Raw genomic sequence first — 13,702 nt, forward strand, 5'->3', positions numbered from 1 at the left:
CTTTGTTTTCAAAATCATTTAGTATGTAGATATAGCCTTCATCATAACTATCTTTCAATTTACTTTAATTCAATATGTAGTTGTTACTTGTAAGCCTGTGCTAACATAATCTTATCTTTAGTTTCTGTAAATTTGGCATAATGTGGATGTGATTCATGTAGAAAGAACTGTGCAGAGAATTTGTTTGGAACTTGATTGGATCACAAGGATAAGTCCAAGGACGGGGTTCCGGCTGAAATAACTAGTGGTTGACGGAAAAGAATGGAAAACAAGACTCGATATTGCTTGCTTAAGAATGAAAATGAACTAGTATGTAGAAACATGAATTATAGTGGATACTGGAAACATGAATTGTGTTTGAAGGAGCTACAGTTTTTTTTAAGGGTCTGGAGTCTCATGACTACCATATTCTTTTGCAATGCCAGTTTTTCTAATGTACTCTTTCAAAAAGAATATGATAATCATGTGATTTCATACACCCAGGATTACGACATCAAACCATATGCCCGAGTCAAGAAAGCACAGGTGGTAATGCAGTATGATCATAACTATTGGTTCATTCAGAATTTCAGCATGACTCGACATTGTTGGGCATCTCAGAAAACGTTGGGACTTTGATAATCAAATTTATGAATCTTTGATTGAACACATTACAACCTAAAAATCAAATTATGAATTCTTCTAGGACTGCATAGAACTCTAGTCTGGGATCTGGGTCTTGAATTGTTAAACAAATGATCGACTAGTACCTGTAGTGAAAATTCCCAAAACCAAACATGGTCCAGAACATTAAAATTCTAAATCACTTAAAAAGCAGCCCCCACATTGCCATAAGTTTTCCACATGCATAACCGAGAGTTCTTAAAAATACCATCTAAGCAAACACCATTCCGAGTTGTAACCACTCTTCATGTTCAGGGTATCATTAGGGTTTCAATTTTCTGTCATATGGATGAGTTCGGTTTATCAGGATAAAAATCCTTTGATTACACCAAAAAAATCTAACGATTTTCCTATAAAGATTTGGAAGTGACATATCCATACAGATTAATTAATAATCGGGGGACATGGTAGAAGATCAGTTATCGCGGTGGGAAAAGCCATGTGTGGTGGTAGATAACCATAAAGAGTCTGAAAGGGTAACTGGTGTTGTACCACCATTATGGTAACTGGTGTTGTACCACCATTCTGCCAGAGAAAGCCATTGCCACCATTTGGTAGGTTTGTGGACAGTGAGACACCTCAAATAAGCTTCCAAACATGAATTCACCCTCTCAGATTGACCATCAGTCTGAGGGTGATAAGCAGTGCTAAGATTCAATTGGGTACCCAAAGTTTTAAACAACTCCTGCCAAAAGTTGTTGGTGAAAACTCTAGACAATTGAAGATGGTAGGCCATGCAATTTAAACGCTTGTTCCATAAAAACTTTAGCCACTGAAGCAGTTGTATAGGGGTGTTGAAGGGCAATGAAATGACTATACTTAGTCAGTCTGTCCACAATGACCAAAATAACACTTTTCCTGTCACTTAAGGGCAAGCCATCAATGAAGTCCATTGTGATGTGCTGCCAAGCATGATCAGGAACAGGTAGCGGTTGAAGTAAGCCAGAAGGAAATGTGCTCTCACCTTTGTTCCTTTGACAAATGTCACAGCTAGCCACAAAAAGAAGTATATCCTGTTTCATGTGAGGCCAAAAGAAATAGTTCTTAGCTCTTACATAAGTAGCCTGCATACCAGAGTGGCCACCAATAGCAGAAGAGTGGAGGGAGTTCAAGATGGCTTGTCTGACTCCATTGCTTGCACCAACAAAAAGTCTGCCTTTGTATCTCAAAACTTCATCAGTGTAATTGTAGTGTGGAACAACAGTAGGGGAAAGAAGCAATTGTGTAATTAAGTGTTGAGCCTTGTCATCATTAGAGTAACTGTGTAGGAGATCTTTGAGCCAAAGAGACTGAGAAAGAGCTAAGGCATTGCAGTCAGCTGTGGCATGAGGTCTTCTAGATAATGCATCAACAACTACATTTTATTTTCCCTTTTTGTATCTAATCTCATAGTCAAAGCCAAATAATTTCATCAGCCATCTTTGTTGTAGAACTGTGGTGAGTCTTTGCTCTAGAAAATATTTCAGACTTTGGTGATCAGTCTGAATAATGAATTTGGCACCCTGCAAATATTGTCTCCACTTCTGAACAACTTTGACAATGGCTAAGAACTCTTTTTCATAGGTAGAAAGGGCTCTTGCTCTAGGCCCAAGTGCAGTGCTGAAAAAATAAATTGGTCTGTCATCTTGAGTTAACACAACACCAATATAGCCATCACCAGCATCACTTTCCACAATGAACTGTTTGGAAAAATCTGGAAGAGCCAGTACATGGGTGGAGGTCATTGAAGCTTTGAGGTGTTCAAAAGCAGTAGTTGCAGCTGGAGACCAGATGAAAGAATTCTTCTTCAAGAGGTCTGTGAGAGGTTTACTTATAGCACCATAATTTCTCACAAACTTCTTATAATAGCCTGTCAACCCCAAAAATCCTCTCAAGTCCTTTATAGAAGTAGGTAAGGGCCAACTTTGCATAGCTGCAATCTTGCTAGGGTCAGCACACACACCATCTGCAGTGACTATGTGTCCCAAGTATTCCAACTGAGATTGACCAAAGCAGCATTTGAACATCTTAGCAAAAAGCTGATGTTGTCTCAGTAAGGAAAACACAATTCTCAAATGTTCAAGATGCTCAGACATGGAAGAACTATAAATCAGAATATCATCAAAAAAACACCAGAACAAACTTCCTCAAATAAGGAGCAAAAATCTCATTCATAAGTGCTTGGAAAGTGGCAGGGGCATTTGTGAGGTCAAAGGGCATCACCTTAAATTCATAATGGCCTTGGTGAGTCCGAAAAGCAGTTTTATGTATGTCTGGAAAATGCACCCTGATCTGAAAATAACCAGCTCTCAAATCCAATTTAGTAAAGATAATGGACCCTTTCAATTCATCTAATAATTCATCCACCACTGGAATAGGGAATTTGTCTTTGATGGTGATGCTATTGAGCTTTCTATAGTCAACGCAAAATCTCCAAGTGTTGTCCTTCTTTTTGACAAGGAGAATTGGGGAAGCAAAGGGGCTATGACTGTGTTGGATTATGCCAGAATCAAGCCTTTCCTTGACTAGTTGCTCAACAACACTCTTTTGAATATAAGGACATTTATAGGGTCTTTGATTTGGAGGTTGGGCATTAGGCTTTAGTGGAATGGTATGGTCCAATGATCTATGAGGAGGGAGTTGAGTTGGTTCAGCAAAAATGTCTTTGAACTCCTCAAGAAGTGGTGAAATAGGTGGGGGTATAGGTGGTGGTGTTGCAGTGGTGTTGACTGAGAAAATATGGCCTATAAGGCCATGAATGGTATTGGATAAAAACTTGCTAACAACTGCACTACTCATTTGGAATAAGGAAGTGGAGGGAGGTGTACCTTTCAAAAGGATGTTGTGACCCTTATAAGAGAAAGCAACAGTTAATGTAGAGAGGTTGAAAACTACATCACCAAGTTTCCGCAGCCAATCAGCTCCTAATACCATATCACAGCCCCCGAGTGGAAGTAAGCAAAAATCTTCAGTAAACTGATGACCTTGCATTGTCCAAGAGAGATTAAAGCAAATGCCAGAGCTAACTGTCTTTTCACCATTTGCAACAGTAACTAACAGTTGAGCAGTAGGCTCAATATGGCAGGCAAGTGTCTGAGCTAATGCAGTATCAATAAGTACAGATATATGGTGGTTGTTAAAAAAACCAGGCACCCTTATAGTATCACCAGTGAGAGACCCTGTAAGGGCATTTAAAGAGACCTCGATTTCTGGCTCAGTTGGAGATTCAATAGCCTCCTCAAAAACATCTTCCTCTGTGTCAGCATCTGAGGTAGAGTGAGTCTCTACTTGAACCATAAAAAGTTATTTGCGCCCTTTGCACACATGACCCATAGAATATACCTCATCACAGTTGTAGCAAAGACCCTTATCACGTCGAAGGCGCATTTTCTCTTGAGTAAGGTGCCTAATGATAGGTGAGGTAGAAGTTGATTTTGTTGGTGTGGGTGAAAAGGACTTTGGGGAGGTGGTTGAAGATTTTGTATACCTAGAAGATGTTGTAATTGGTTTAGGAGGAAAACTGGTGTTAGAAAAGGATCTAGAGGTTGAGAAGGAAGAATAAGTTGGTTTAAGGACTCTAGATTGAGAGGGTAGAAACTTTTGTTCCTCCATTCTAGCAAGACTGAAAGCTTGAGCTAGAGATGCAGGGTAAAAATGTGACTGAATTTCGAATTTCCTCCTTAAGGCCGCTAATGAAACTCATAATAAAATATCGTTCATCAAGTGAAGGGTTATTAGCCAACATTAAAGCTTTGAGAGCTTCAAATTGATCAAAGTATTCCTCAACCGAATTGATTTGAACTAACTTATTAAAAGCACCAACAAAATTTTCCTCCACAGGATTTTCAAAACAAGAACAAATACCTCGAGCTAATTCATACCACGTAATACGATGCTTGCCAACTTGAAAATTCAAAAACCATTTATCAGCCTTACCTTCTAAGTAGATGGCTGCAATGTCAACCTTCCTGTGTTCTTCAATATTGTTGAGTAGGAAGTATCTGTCGCACTTTTGGATCCAACCACGAGGGTTATCACCGTTGAAACGTGGGAAATCAAGTTTAGGGATTCGATTGAAGTGTGGAGGAGGGGAATTTTGGTGAAAGGAACCAAAAATTGGGTTACCTTCTTGATGATGGTTGCCAGAAGAGCCACCAGAGTCATGAATAGAAGATTTCTTCGGTGGAGAAGTAGATCTGAATAACTTCTCAATACGAGTTGATAAAGCCTTGATGTCTGCAGAAGTTTCAGTATGAAACTGTCGAGATTGCTCCAAGGTGGTTTTAAACTGTTCTTCCAAGGAAACAAATCGCTCATCAATGGATTGCCGATCTCGTTGAAGCAGCTCAAAAACTTCCTTCACAGTTTTTGGATCTGAGATTCCCATTGGAAAAAAAAATTGGGATGGCTCTGAATACCAAATGTACTATACTAGTACAGATTTGGATTTATGAACAAGAGAAGAATCGGATTTAACACAGATAAAATGCTACTCAGACTAATAAAGGCTAATTTCATTTCTTAAGAACACCATTATCAGGTTATTACACAATAAATAGAGAAGATCCTGATTCTGGTGGATAGGAAATGGACAAGCGTCATTAACCGAGATGCTAATAACTACCCAATTACCCGACACCTTAAATACACCCAATCACACAGTTTACTCCATACACCCATACAACTGATAAGGGCTGCCTAATCAAGAATACAACCAAGGAATAAGGGTTCAAGGAAATAGGACTATGACACGTTTCTCTTCGACCACAAATTTCCTATACATATATTAGATTTCAAAAAACTAGTCTGGATAACCATGGATCCTGGAGTGGCAAAAAGTGGTTTTATTCGTCTTCAATGTCTGTCAAGTTTGGTAGTTTTGTACTACCTTCTTGACCTTCTTGCAATTGGCGATGAAATTGTGGGATTGGCTTTCCAAGCCTCAACTGAATGCTCACTCTGCTTACACTAGACACTGCCTTCACGATCTCCATTTCAGCTTCCTTTGCCACCTCCTTAGCATCTCTAAAATGTGAAAACAATAAAATTTATAAGATTTAGTCAGGTGTTTGGACATTAAATATGGAGGATATTAGGTTGGGTTTCTGACTGAAGGTTTATATTACTGGATTAATATATCGGAGGGTGTGGAAACCATGATTTGGAGCAGTAGTTTGCCTTGCAGTAAATGATATGTAATATGCTCAACTGCCATTTTCTGAAATCCAGTACATCAACTTACACGAGTTAGATAGGAGGGAGATAGAGAGATGTTGCCTGATCTAGTAGACACTCTAAAACGATCTTGAACAAGAAAAGCAATACCTCCAAATATTTTGACGAGAAAATATTGAAAACAAGAGCTTCAATATCTTTTTGCTCTGCAGAAACATTCACACTTTGGCACTTCATTTCCTTGGGATTTGCTCGTTTGTCAGAAAATTGTGAAAAAGAAGGATCTACAAAGACAGAGGAATGTGAGGACTGAGTTGCATTAAAATGACACTATTCAGGCCAAGAAATTAGATTATCCAAAGGTTGAAGTATTTGATAAAACCATACATACCTATGTGAATGAATACTTCAGCTACTTCGGAATGGGCCTGTTGAATTTGGTGACGAACACTCTCACCAATGTCATGAGCAACACTAACACTTGAAAAAGGATCTACCTGTCCAGGACATGACAGTTGATGAAAATGTAGACTATGCACTGCCATCAACTATGTAAAAGAAAACACATCAGAGGGAATACCTCAATGTGTACATCAAGATACATAGACGAGCCAGCCTTTCTTCCCCTCAAACGGTGGCATCCCTGCATATACCTTCCGTTATATAACCGCTAAATGTAAACTAAATACATAGGCATGAATTGTAACTAGTTGGCAAAAGGAAGAAACTGACAGGTGGTATTTAAAGTTTCAAGCAACATATTACAAACTAAGCAAAAGTAATAGCGTAATACCTACCATGACACCTTCAACTTGGAGTATTGTTTGTTTGATAGGCTCTAAATCAGACAAAGGGACCCCGGCATCAACTAATTCCATGACACTGCAAGTCAAATCGTGTAACATGTCAAGACAAAGTAAAGACACAAAAAAGCTGTCCAACACTAGTACATATTCCATTGTAAGCTGACCAATACATCAGCACATGTTACCAAGTAAAAATATCATACCTGTGGTAGCCAGACTCGGCCCCAGCTTTTAGGATCATGCCTGAGACAAGAAGCCCAGCAAGGGGATCTAGAAACTTCATTCCAAGAATAGAACCCCCTGTCGTTGAGCAATAATTCAGCATTCAGAATAGACAAGCCGTAATTTGCCTACCATCTACCGACATAAATGATTCTAAAGCAATTCTCTTAACACTCGTCAAATTAAAATTAGTTAACTAGTGTTTTTGCCAACGAAAAAAAAAGGGAATTCGAGTTTAATGATCAATGTTCCTTCAGGCAACAATCAAGATTAGTATATTTTAGATTTTAAAACAGCAATTACAAATTGGTATCATGAAATAAACCACGGAAATAGAAGTTCCAGGTAAGAGGCGAGAAGGGAGATTCCTACCAACCCCAATCAAAGCAACAACTGATGAAATTGCGTCTGCACGATGATGCCATGCATTTGCCTTCATAAGTCCACTCCCTTCCTTCTCCCCAGCTCGCTTCGTAATCCAGAAAAGCCTAGCTCAGGTAACAGGAATAAGTGGTTTATGGGCGGCAAAATCAGTAAAACAAATCATTGAATTATCCATATTTGACAAAAACAAGGGATTGACATCATAACCAGTTCAGGGGACAATAATAGAAAGTGTAAGCTCAATTTCAAAAAGATGAAAAAGGATGAAGGTATTTGGCAACTAAATCTGCAGGTAATATATATCCTGAACTTCACTTTATTGGCTTATAAACAAATCAAATTCACCACCTGGTGAGGGAAATTCATGAAATTGTATAAATTCAAGCTTTAGCCTAGCACTACATGAATCACAAAACTCAAAGAAATATAATAACCAAGAATATAGTGCTGTTTGTAAAACGTGAGCCTAAACAATAACTAAGAATAGGCACCTACCCTTCTTTAACCGCAATGGATACAATAGTCATATTCAAAGCCAGGATAGGATGCTCCATGTCAATTCCTTGGTGATGCCCGCCATGACCATGGCTATGCTCATGTCCCAACGAATGGTCGACTATTTCTGCATTTGATGCCAGAATTCCCTACAAAACATTAAAATAACTTAAACACAGAGAGGAAGCAATCTGAATTCCGAAGTAATCCAATAGGTTAGAAAAAATAGCCATCATCTCGTGGTAATATCCAAGAGCTTAGTAGACGAGAAATTACTACACAAAACACTAATACAAGTACGTTATTAGGTTTTTACCAATAATAAATCCAAAGCATGCCATGCAATACCACCAGCAGTTGCAAAAAGCATACAAGAAATTCCAAGAGCTCCTAGAGTCTCAAACTTCCCATGACCTGGTCATTAATTCAAGACGACCAGAGACAAAGACAGAAGTTAATGACCAAGAAACATGAATAAGCAGGTAAAATTCTTCATTTCAAAACCGAACTCACAGTGCTACTTCTAACTTTCACGAGAATAATAACAGTGCAATAGTAGTAACAAGCTGTAAGTACAGATCAAGAGTAACCATATGGATGTTCTTTGTCTTTAGGAGCCTTTCCAAGTCGATATGACACCAAAGCTATGCTACTAAGAACCTGCCAAATAAGTAAATAAATAAAGTGAGTGCGTGAGTGAGTGAAAAATATCGAGCGGCGAACAACTGTGTTAATTCAATATTCCTTTCACATTTGCACCAGCACTGGCAAATGAGGATATCAAAAATGCAAATTGGGCAGAATATATATTCTCAGCAATGCTGCAATCCCGGCACCAGTAACATTTCCAGTGGTACAGAGATGCAAATTTGTATTTACAGAGACTTAGAGATGTACAACCGAAGTATGTATCAATTCTTATCTTAAAAACCAAACCCCTAAATATTTACTCTATGGTCTAATGATAGGTATGAAGAGGTGTATATATATCAAGTGACAAGCAACCGTGTTCTTCGATGATCATACACCACATTTGGACAAAGCTCTAGCAAACAAAGGGACAAAATACTGAACACATAGGATACTGTCATGGTACAAATTATGATAGACCCTAAACAAACAGATTTCACCATCCCATTACACAAAATTCATCACAAATTATCAGCAATTGTACTTACAACATCAGAGATAGAATGAGCAGCATCGGCAATGATAGCAGTACTACCAGACAAATAACCAGTAAGTGCTTTCCCAGTAGCAAGTGAAATATCAGCAGCTAAACCTAATTTAAAAACTTTTTCACCTTCTTTACTTGAATTCTTATCATCACCACCACCACCACTACCCCCATGTTGATGATGATGACCCATATGCCATCTTCTACTAATCTTATTAAAATTAGGGTTCCTATCAGAAGTTGATTGTGGCCGTTGTTGTAAAAGGGGATTGTTAATTGGGAATTTTATATAACCAGACCTATAATTATGGGAATTTATGGATGAATAATAAGATAATGATGACCTTGAAATGTAATTTCTGTACACAATATTAAGATTTTTTGCGAATTTGAAGAAGCCCATTTCGGAGGAATTGAAATTCCTGGGTAGAGACAGAGAAACAGGCAGAGGAAGAGAGGGGGATCTAACAAGCAGGGAAGTAGCGGGAGAATAATATTAGAGGAGGGAAATGTAATTCCCTTATTTCTTCTATTTCACTGACACGTGGCACTGTTTGCGGAAATGGAAATGTACTATTGGGACTCTCCTCATTTTCTTCGAACTGTCTATTTCTGAATCTGACGCAGTGAAATGAGAGCCAACAAAAATTGGATAAGGTAGCCACAATAGTCTGAAGCGCACAGACATTTATGTGTTTGATGATACTATGGCTTTACAGAATTGGCTCTATGCCGGAAACACTCTCAGATTGCGGCCAGTATGTATAACTCAATTGCCTGGAAAATATAGGTTGCTAGTGCCACGGTCAACAGGAAGATCCCAGGCTGAAGAATTCATATTTCAGAGACGGTTTTTTGTTGGAATTGGGACAGCTTCTGCAGTAGTCCTTGGTGGAGTAACAAGCTTTCTTCTTGGATTGTCACCACAAACAGGAAGAGATTTGAAATTAGATGTTCTTTATCCGATTGAAGGATACAGTAGATGTCTTGAGCCTAATGAAGGTTTCGGTAAGTGACCTCATATCATTGTTACTTCACATGAATAAGATATTTTATTTTGCATAAAGTGCTAAACTTTCCGACACTTTAATTTGTACAAAAACAGAATTCATTTATCCGGCGAGATGGGTTGGAGATCAAACACTCCTGCGCCGAGCTGTAGGGAAGGCTGAGTTGGAGAGATCCCTCGACCTCCCTCCATTGAACGATAAGAACTCAACCAATCGTCGTCGTGGAAGTTCATCTAATGAACCGAAGGTTGCATTTGGTCCCCCAGGGTCCAATGGTGAACTTAACGTTAGTGTTATTGTTTCTGCCGTTCCTCTTGATTTTTCGTAAGTATGAACATTTTTGTACCTTTTGAAGAAACTTCAGAAATTGTGAAATTTCTGAGTTGTTGATTTGTTCTGGATAGAATTGAAGCATTTGGAGGTCCAAAAGAAATAGGAGAAACGGTGGTAAAAACAATTACAGGAGCAAGAAGTGGTGTTAAAGCAACGTTAATAGAATCAACTGTAAGACAAGATTCAACGAAGCAACTGAATTACTATAAGTTGGAATTCCAAGTTGAGAGCTCTTCCTTTCGCCGTCACAACATCGCCGTTTGTTGTGCAGAAAACGGAAGGTTGTTCACGTTGAATGCGCAAGCGCCAGAGTCAATTTGGTCCAAAGTGAAACAACAATTCAATACAGTGGCCGACTCTTTTCATGTCACAACTTAAACATGAGCATTTGTTTACAGGTGAAATTTTGGTGTTGTGTACGTTGTTAATGGTGCCATTCCGTCGTATTTACATGTAGGTAATATCAACGAAGTTGCATCCATTGTGGAAACAAATAACAACACCAAGGAAACTATGAAAATCCATGTTGCATGGACACGGACACGGGACACAGTTACGGGGACACGTCAAATCTAAAAAAAACGGGTTATGGGGACACGTTATGTATATTACTCACATCATTAAAATCAAATATTACTACAATCTACACAACAAAATAATTACTCTTATTTTTAAAATATTTGATTACTAATTATATAATTTTAATAATAATGTAAAAATGGTAAAGTTTTTCATGATTAATGCTTGGATATGACTGACACAAGAATAAATTAGCGTCACATTTAGTTTATTTTGATTTTCCAAACCAAAATAAATCATTTATGACGTGTCCGGAAGTGTCCAATTGGTGTCCGCAAAGTGTCCAATATCAAATTTTACGCGACACGTGATGTGGCGTGTCCATCGAGTGTCGGGAAGTGTCGTATCTGTTCGCGCGTCCGACACGGTTACGACATCTTTCTTGGAGTGTCCGTGCAACATAGATGGAAATTCTAGCAAAACCCTAAGCGCCAAGCAAACACTGCAGGGAAAGCCAGGGGAAACACAGATAAATTCAGAGAACTTGACAACCACTTGAAGCGGGGCAAAAAATTGTTCATTTCATATTTTTCATGCACATTTTGAAAATAAGATTGAAACTTCCGCACATTTTAACTTTTTGTTTCACGGGATGCAAGTTAGAAACGAGTTTCTTTCTTCTTTGTGGCTAAGAGAATATCTTGATATGATAGTACCAGAAAATCTTCTGATCATTGACATCTGTATTAGGTTGAATCATTAGAAAACTTGTTCCCCAAAATTGAAAATCTAAGATTTTTCACTAGCCATTCAAAAGTTATATCTGTATCTGCTGGAGATGGAGATGGAGATGGACATGAAGTAGTAATGTGTTTAACAAAACTAGTGAATTAGTCGAATTCCACCTTTGACTTTTGATTAAATCCATCTTTGTGCACACGCTTTAAATAGTGTTAATTTGGCATGTTTATTTGACTGGTTGAATGGTTCTTCTCGGATTTTGTAAGTTGTGCCTGCATTAGGTGAGAATTAATACTGGCATTGAAACAGTAATTCAATACCCTACCTCCCGGCTTAATTCATCAGCTTCTTCTTATCTCTCTCCTTCCTCTCAGAGCCTTAGAAAAAAAAACCTTTTCATCTTTTTCTTTCTTTATTCAGATCCGGTCCTTTAGATTTCTTGCTTTTGTAGTTAATCGTGATTAGAAGTCGATTATAATTATTTTCTTCGCCATTAGAGCGATTTTCTCTTCGCTATTAGGGCAATTTTATTTTTTCGCTATTAAGGCGATTCTATTTACACTTTCATAGTGTTTCTTTCCTTAGATTTGTCCGTGATTCGTTATCGAGATACAAGTACATCGGCGATTTAACAATGCCAAGATCAAGTGTTCATCAAAAAAGGTAAATCTAGATTTTCCGGGTTATTCGTTACACATGAAGATTTTTTTGGGCAAATTACTCCTCTCTCATAGGAGCACCTCTTTTCAAAGAAGAAAACAAATCAAAATGGTTGAATTATAATTTCGAATACCATTCCTTCTCCAGTTTTTATGTACAAGAATTGGGTGTTGTCGTTGTTGTAGATCGCTCTTTCTCTTCACAATTTATTTACGTGTTGCATCTTACTTGTAATTGTTTCATTGTTTTTGATGTACTTATCTTTCTTGAAAACCATCATGTAAACGTTTCTTTTATGGAATGAAATACTTGTGGTTTGATTATCAAAAAAAAAAAAATCCACTGCCTCCCGGCAGCTTACCTAATTAGACCGACCTAGCGAAGCGAGGGAGGACTCTATATTTGGTGACTTTGAGTCAATATGGGACATAATTTTTTTTTTTCCAATTTCACAAAAAAGATTGGATTTGGTTCAACGATGAAAAGACCTCATTGTCCCTCCTTGATTTTTTTTCTTCTTTAAACAGACGTAAATAATTACAGTGTTGAGGACATTTTTGTAAAATGAAAAAAAAACAAAAACACAGAATAAAATTAGAGGTCCTGGGGTCGAATCCCGACACCTCCAAAAAAATTATTTTTCCTCCCTTTTTCTTCTTCTCTTCTACCTATCCCTAATCTATTCTTTCTACCAAACAGGATTCGAACAGCAGCAGAAATCTCTCTCGAATCCTTTCTTCTTCGTCAAAATCGAAATCCAGTTTCATCTTCATCAACTTCACACCCTAAATCTCCATTAATCTTTACTCAATTTCGACTAAAGGCTGTCATTGTTGCTACTGGGGTGGAACAAATCGACAACGTCAGATGGAAAAATGGAGGCGCTGTAATGGTGAGATCGAGAAGAGGTTGAGTGGGTTTCGATGGGAATCTGAAGATTGAAGAATTAGGGGAGTTTAAAGAAGTAATTGAAGCTCTGTGTTGGGTGATTGATGATTGTTTGCTGCTAATGGAAGAATCGGTGATGAATAATGGAGAAACTAGGGTTTAACTCAAGTATGAAATTGCAGTAAGATGGTTCGATGTTTGAGAAGAATTAACAGGTTATTGGATTTGATTGATGGGTCTGATTCAGATCGATAATGATTGACGCTAGGGTCTGTTTGAGTCATGGGGTTAGATATTTGTTGTTGAGTTGAAGAACGAGAAGATACAGAAGGGTTTTGGCTGGATTTGGTTTTGAGAACGAGAAATTAGTGAAGAATGAATGGAATTGCTGTGTGGTTTCGTGGGTGTTTGGAATCTGAGATTATACTTCCTCAAGTATGTCTATTCTTTATTCGGTTTTTGTTCCATCTTTTGATAAATCAAGGTGAACAGGAACCGACTAATAATTCGGTCTTATACTCCCGAAGAGCAGCCTAGAAATATTAGTCACCTCACAATTACCCAACTGATTAACATGAAAAGTTATTGCGGAATCACAAGAAGCTGGGACGAAGAACTGTTGTGATTACTTTTTATATCTTGCCTATCAA

At 38.0% G+C, this 13,702-nt stretch overlaps 2 protein-coding genes across 5 annotated transcripts; one reads left to right on the plus strand and one right to left on the minus strand.

Annotated features, from left to right (window-relative positions):
• Positions 1 to 5,138: 5,138 nt before the first annotated feature.
• Positions 5,139 to 9,387, minus strand: LOC113315101 (metal tolerance protein 2). 2 transcript variants are annotated; one of them, XM_026563418.1, is made up of 12 exons: positions 8,903 to 9,387; positions 8,315 to 8,384; positions 8,041 to 8,138; positions 7,725 to 7,873; positions 7,218 to 7,333; positions 6,827 to 6,923; positions 6,615 to 6,699; positions 6,398 to 6,460; positions 6,209 to 6,314; positions 5,968 to 6,101; positions 5,821 to 5,860; positions 5,139 to 5,667 (listed from the first exon to the last, which is right to left on the minus strand). In XM_026563418.1, the coding sequence occupies exons 1-12, from the start codon at positions 9,302 to 9,304 to the stop codon at positions 5,624 to 5,626; spliced, it is 1,404 nt and encodes a 467-aa protein (XP_026419203.1). In that variant the 5' UTR covers positions 9,305 to 9,387; the 3' UTR covers positions 5,139 to 5,623. The 2 variants fall into 2 exon arrangements, with proteins under 2 accessions (XP_026419203.1, XP_026419202.1); XM_026563417.1 differs by having other exon boundaries at positions 5,769 to 5,860.
• Positions 9,388 to 9,534: 147 nt separating this feature from the next.
• On the plus strand, positions 9,535 to 12,499 carry LOC113315250 (psbP domain-containing protein 7, chloroplastic-like). 3 transcript variants are annotated; one of them, XM_026563554.1, is made up of 4 exons: positions 9,535 to 9,909; positions 10,007 to 10,235; positions 10,316 to 10,642; positions 12,075 to 12,449. In XM_026563554.1, exons 1-3 carry the CDS (start codon positions 9,609 to 9,611, stop codon positions 10,620 to 10,622), a joined length of 837 nt encoding a protein of 278 aa, XP_026419339.1. In that variant the 5' UTR covers positions 9,535 to 9,608; the 3' UTR covers positions 10,623 to 10,642; positions 12,075 to 12,449. The 3 variants fall into 3 exon arrangements, with proteins under 3 accessions (XP_026419339.1, XP_026419338.1, XP_026419337.1); XM_026563553.1 differs by having other exon boundaries at positions 9,536 to 9,909; positions 12,090 to 12,499; XM_026563552.1 differs by lacking the exon at positions 12,075 to 12,449 and having other exon boundaries at positions 9,536 to 9,909; positions 10,316 to 10,978.
• The last annotated feature ends 1,203 nt before the right edge of the window (positions 12,500 to 13,702 follow it).

This window comes from Papaver somniferum, chromosome 10 (assembly GCF_003573695.1).
Source record: "Papaver somniferum cultivar HN1 chromosome 10, ASM357369v1, whole genome shotgun sequence".
NCBI classification, from domain to species: domain Eukaryota; kingdom Viridiplantae; phylum Streptophyta; class Magnoliopsida; order Ranunculales; family Papaveraceae; genus Papaver; species Papaver somniferum.